General features: G+C 49.4%; 1 protein-coding gene across 2 annotated transcripts in view; it reads right to left on the reverse strand.

The window, feature by feature from the left end:
• Lyzl4 (lysozyme like 4) overlaps positions 1–5,992 on the reverse strand; it is a 35,874-nt gene extending 29,882 nt beyond the window's left edge. The window contains exon 1 of one of the 2 annotated variants that reach the window (XM_076917390.1): positions 5,871–5,992. Coding sequence is in view for 1 of the 2 variants with exons in the window: in XM_076917389.1 (XP_076773504.1) it covers positions 5,278–5,304 (27 nt within the window). In the remaining variant the exon portion in view is untranslated. Of the gene's footprint in view, positions 1–5,277; positions 5,430–5,870 lie in introns of those variants that run through there. The other variant, XM_076917389.1, reaches the window with a different exon arrangement.
• Between the last annotated feature and the right edge of the window lie 279 nt (positions 5,993–6,271).

The raw sequence follows: 6,271 nt of genomic DNA on the forward strand, positions 1-6,271 counted from the left end.
TACCAGTGGGGTTAGGGTGTAGTTTGATAGTAGGATGCCTACTTCACATGTGCAAGGTCTTTGGTTCAGTTTCTAGCATGACGAGAGATGAGGGAAAGAGAGACAAGGGAAAAGGGAGAGGGGAAACTGACCTGTTCTGATTCAGTGGGGAAACTGAGTTCAAACCTTTACTCAAAGAAAGGCAGCATGAACTGGTACCTGTAGCAGTTGCTTTCCATTCTGTGATAAAACACTATGACCAAGGCACCTTATAAAAAGTGTTCGTTTCCACTTACAGGACTTACGATGATGAGATGGGGCAGCAAACAGCAGGCTTGGCAGCTGGGGCAGGATAATGAGAGCTCACACGCCTTTTACCAGAGCACGAAGCAGAGAGAGCAAGTGCCACCGGAAACGATGGGAATCTTACAGCAGAAATCCTTCTCCTAGGGACATACTTCCATACCTCAACATCCCCCCAAACAACACTCACTGTCTCCATTACTGTTCAATTGCTGTGAAGAGACACCATGGCCAAGGCAACTCCTACAAAAGATAGCAGTTCACTGGGGGCTTGCCCACAGTTTCAGAGGGCTATTCCATGATCATTATGGTGAAAACTAGGATGCTGCAGCAGTAGCTGAGAACTTTGCATCCTGATCCACAGGTAGGAGAGAGAGAGAGAGAGAGAGAGAGAGAGAGAGAGAGAGAGAGAGAGAGAGAGAGAGAGAGAGAGACTGGGCCTAGGATAGGCTTTTGAAACCTCAAAGTCCACTCAGTAACATACCTCCAACAAGGCCACACCTTCTCCAATGAGGCCACGCCTCCTCTGAGGAGGCCACGCCTCCTCCAATGAAGCCACATAATAGAATGCTACTGCTCCATTATCCCCTCTCCTATGTTACACCAGTGCCAGCCTCAATGGTTTTATGTGGTGGTCAGGTTCCCAGTCCCCAAAAGTTCCACTAACTGGGGACCAAGCATGCAATCATATGAGCCTATGGGTGCAATTCTCCTTCAAACCACCACAAGCACCAATAACCAGGGACCAAGTCTTTAAATGCATGAACATATGGGGGGGGGCACTCTCATTCAAACCACCACAGTACTAAACTTTCCTTTGGTTAGCTGTCAGTGGGCTAACGCTTACACCATCCACGGCTAGGGTCGGAATGTAGTTTGCATGTGGCCCCCTCCAAAAATTTGTGTGCTAGAAAGTTGGTCCTCCATATAGCAATGAGGGGTGAAGGGACTTTAAGAGGTAGAGCAGAGGGTCACCAGAGGGAGGACTGGGTCAGGGAAGTGCAGTCTCTAGGGACTGAGAAAGTACTCTTAGGCCTGGGTTGGTTCTCACAAGGAGTTTATACAAAGTGAGGCTACGGACAGGCGTGGACTCTCGGGCATGCTGCTGATCCATTTTCTCCTCTCCTGTGTTACACCAGTGCTAGCCTCAATGGTTTTATGTGGTGCTCAGGTTTCCATTGTTTTTTTGATGGGCTATTGGCTTGCAAAGTTAAAAGTTGGATGCTGGACGAAGGTACTCCCAGCTGTAGACCGCTGAGACCATACACTTCCTAGCACCAAACAGCTCTAGACTAACCATCTGGCTTCTCAGCCATGCTCACACTCCTGATGGCTTTGGGCTCTTTGTAATCTCTTTCATAACACTACATGAGCACACACGCATACTTGAACAGTGCAACTGTCCTGGACGAAGCAAAGATAATCTAAGAGATTTATGTCACTGGCTTTGGCTATCAGACTTTTGAAACATGGACCCCAAGAATCTCATGCTGGAGGGAGAAAAGTCTGGGCGCCAGGTGCCAGCAAGAGAACTTGTCTCCCAGGAAGAGATCTCACACAGTCCTGAGGTCTTGAAGAACAGAATGTGGACAGAGATGAGCTCTGTTGGGTGTGAACATACCTTGATGGGTGTGAACACACCTTGATGGGTTGAACACCTTGACCTGGTCTGTTGGGTTAAGCATACCTCTGACCCTCTGCTTAAACCTGAACCCCCTGTCAGGATGGACTTGGGGGTGTGGGTATCCACTGGACCTCTATGAAGTGGAAATTTCTTTGGAAAGTCGGTTATGCTGGGGCACACAGGTAAAAGGTCTTGCTAAAGTAAACACATAAAAGACTGTTTTCCCAAAGCAGACACAGGTGAAAGGATGTTTTCATATAGTAAACATGTGAAAGGTCACTTGATAAAAGAGTGTAAATATGACCCCACAGACAGTGGGAGATGAGCACTGAGCTTTGGCTTGCTTTGTTTCACCTTGCTTTTCTTCCCTAAAGACACGCATGTATTGGTTAGCCTTACATGGCATTGTTGAGCTCAACTTGTGGCAACACCACCACTGAGAGAAACTCACCCATGACTGCTCCTGAGGTTCCTGTGGTAGACAGCAACTCCTGAGGCCTTGCCTTAGGCCAGTTGGTTAGCCTGGTGGTCTCTTCAGGATGGAACTACAGATGCCTGGTGTCTGCTTCCTGAAAGGACTGGACAGCAGCTGCTGGTTCGTGCCTGGTGTCTGCCTGCCTAGAGGACTGGTCTGCAGCTGCTGAATCTTAATTGGTGTTTGCTGCAGGACTAAATTGCTGCCAAAGAAGATCGAGCTCACCCCCAAAGAACTATTGCTGGACAGGTCAACTCCCCCCATATCCCAGTATCTTTTCTCTTCTACTACCTCTGCTGGGTGGTGGGCTAGAGGAGAGGTTGAACCCTTATGAAAAGTAGGTTGCAAAAAAAAAAATGCATGCCTACATCTCCATGTGTTCCCCTTCTCAGTGTGGCTACATTCCCCCCCCCCCCACCCCAGCATATTTTTTATTATTTGGGGATTTCACTTCATGCTCACACTCACTTCTCAGTCCTCCCAGGTCTGCTCTCCGCCCACCACCCCTCTTAGCCACCAGCTGTGGAAAGCTACACTTTAACATTCCTAAAGAGTTTGCTTCCATGGTTTCCTGTCTAGTCTCTTACTTTGGGGAGGAGAGAGTGGTAGGTGTTGTCACAGAAACCTTCTCTGTCCCTCTTCCTCAACAGGGAGCCTGCTATCATCTATCTGGACCACTGCAAAAATAGCTTCTTTGTCTGTTACAGTCGGTGGGAACTTGGATCATGGACTTCCACTCTGGTGTCTGCATGTGCCACAGACCTCTGTGTGGTGTCCAGTGGCAGAACAGACCACGGGCATCAACACAAATGTGGCCACATTTAATAACTCTCCTTCTCTGCTTCATCTTTTAGCTGCCCTGTTGAAGACTGTGATTGAGCCTGGTGTGTTTGGGCTGCCAGGGCCCAGGGTCTGCCTCTAGCATGTGTGGTAAAACCAGTGGTACCATGATAGACACAACTATGACCAAATCAGGAGAGAAAAGAGGCCAGTCCCTGGTGATGCCTACAGTAGCATGCACAGCATAACTGCTCGTGATCCATGCTCAATGAAAACCCAGTCTCCAGGCCTGCTGGGGAGATGTCTTTCAAGTGTGAGCTCCTGTTCTCTGCTTGTTCCTTGAATAAAATCCCCCTGCTGCACCTCTCAAACTGGTTGGTTATTGGAAAAAGTGATGCAAACTCCGACTGCCTCAGACTCCAGGAGTTCAACCTTCCCAAGGACCTGCACTTCAAGTCTCAGAACAAAGCTATGCCTCCTCCATCCTAGACAAACCAGTGTCATCTAGTTTCTACAAGGAACCTGTAATAGGCGTCCAGGGGCAGCCATCCCTCCTAGGCATCATGCTCTCTCCCATTGTGGAATACAAAGAGGCTGTTGACTCCTCCCTGGCAGTGAGGAACATTCTGACCTTGAGAGGAAGTTCCTGGGAAGGTGGGCCTACCTCTCCCTCCTCCCAGACGGGCCTTTGGCAGCAAGACACAGCCTCTCACCCCCATGACACACCTGAATCATATCTGCTACTTCCAGCCAGCTCCCTCAGGCTCCAAGGACGGTCCATTATGCAATTGCAAACATTGTGTTCCTTTACAGGTGACATGCCAGGACACTGCTCAGCAAGGCCAAATATGGGTGCCCATTGTCCAGGTCAGATAACCTGGGTCTCAGCTTACAGCCTGAGAGGTTAGGGTCTGCCTCAGCTCCAACATGTCAGCCAGATGGCATGTCTCATTGTGGGATCCCAGGTGTCATGGGGGACCCTCACCATCTCACAAGAAGTCCAGACCTCCTCCAGAACCACAAGATGTGGGACTTTAAGTCCAGCCACAACTAAAGCAATAATTCTCTGTTAACCAGACACTGGCTACCAAGGACACCTCTGGCTTCAGCGGGGAGCACCCTTCTCAGGAAGATTAGTTTGTAGCTGTGTCCTGAGTCCCTGTACTTCTGGAGAAGCCATTAGAAGTGAGCTAGCCCTGTCATGCTCTAAGTATTATGCGGCTTTGATATTTGAAGATCTGCAGAGGTGAGCCGACAAACTTTTCCACCATCCTAGGTGTGGCTGTCCTGACAAGAATGAAGCTATTCTAAAGAGACACTGAGCCTCTGTTTGGCTATCAGACGACAGGGACAGGAAATGGACTTTCTCCAGGAGTCATATACTGAGAGGAGGAAAGGCCTAACACTCTGGGGCCACCCAGAGGGGAATCTTGTCTCCCTGAAAGATCACACAGGGCCCTGACAACTTTCCAGGTCACCATGTAGGCAGATCAGAGGCAAGATGAATAGGTCAGCGATGAGTAGACCACACTTTGACCAGCACTACTTAGCTGCGAACACCTCTGGCCATTTACTTAAATCTAAACCTCACATCAGGACCCTGAAGCTTAATTTGTGGGGGTCACTAGGCCTCATTATTTAATCTTCTTTCCAATGTAGTTACATAGAATGCATCTTTCTCAGCTTTTAAGCACTACTTTGTTTAACTTGTCTATGGAGGAGTTACTATGGCTTTCAAAGCCCAGGCTCTGACCTGAACCATAGCATAGGGACTGACTGTGTCTCGTTTCTAACTAGAATGTCACCTGGTAGGTCCCCACGCATCATCCCACCTATCCTTTGCCTCTGTGGGCAGGGGTGGAAGGCTAGCTTACTCTCCACTAGATACCCATGGTCCCAACTTGCCCCAGGCATAGACATCTAGCAATTCCAAAAGGCTGCTGAACTTGACCCTGCCCCTACCACAGATCTCTCAGCTTCACCTCACTCCCCAAGGAGGATGTAAAACCAGAGACTCTTCATGCAGAGCCTTGAGATGACCCTACAACAGCACCAAGGAGAACCAGACTGTGACGACTGTCTACCTGATATACCATGTGACCTTCCTCCGGCTCACCTTGCTTCTTCCAGTGGACACATGCATGAGTCCAGAAGAGTCTGGGGTCTGTGCCCTGCCTGCAGACCAGTCCTCTGTCACTTTCACTGAAGGTCACACTGCAAGAAAGCCCCAGGCTCCCTTCCCCTTCCTCCTTTCTGGGAGATCATGCTGTCTTGGGTTACACAAGTTCTGTTTGTCTCATGGCCCCACTGCAGGAGAATGGTAACCAGGCCCAAGCACAACCTGGTCAGTGGAGGACAGGGCGCCCCCTTCTGGGCCAAAAGAGAAGTGGGGGTGAGCATGTGCCGATATAATTCCTACCCTTTTCCCCCACAAGCAGAGCATCTTTGAGTGGGAAATGGAAGCTCTGCTGGTAGCCGTTGCTTCCTGCACCCAGGGCAAGCATCATATCACAGAGAGAACCAGGCCCTGGTCATTCAGCATTCATTGTGACTTCTGGAAGGACCCGTGCCTGCTTCTGAAAGCAAATTAACATTTCTCACTGATGCACACCCCCCACCCCAAAAGTCCAGTTCTGGCATGGCAAGTAACCAGGGCTCTGTTCTCAGGCCTAGACTCAAAGCAAGTGTTGACTTTTTACCCAGACTTACCCTGCCAGTGTGGAGGCTGGGATCCCATTGAGACAGTGTTTATACAAACAGTGCTCTTGTTGAAACAACAGCACAAGGTGTCGTGTTTTACAGACAAGCTAAGAATCATGGGCACTGCTGAGCGGCTCTTTGGAAGTGATGATTCAGTGGACTGGACTGTATTATTTATGTCAGTAACCCTAGAAGCCACTCAGCACAGGACTGGGGCACAGCAAGGCTCCAGAAGCATGAGGGTTGGACAAAATGGGCCTTAAATGCTGCACATATGAGCCCAGTACTTGGGATGCTGACCTGGGAGGATGGAAAACTATAGTCTAGTCCAGGCTCTGTGGTAAGACTGTGTTTTCAAGACACAAAAAGAAGAGAGAGGAGGATGGGGATAAGGAGGCTGAGGAGGGAGA

The sequence above is a fragment of the Arvicanthis niloticus genome, chromosome 21 (genome assembly GCF_011762505.2).
Source record: "Arvicanthis niloticus isolate mArvNil1 chromosome 21, mArvNil1.pat.X, whole genome shotgun sequence".
Lineage (NCBI taxonomy): Eukaryota > Metazoa > Chordata > Mammalia > Rodentia > Muridae > Arvicanthis > Arvicanthis niloticus.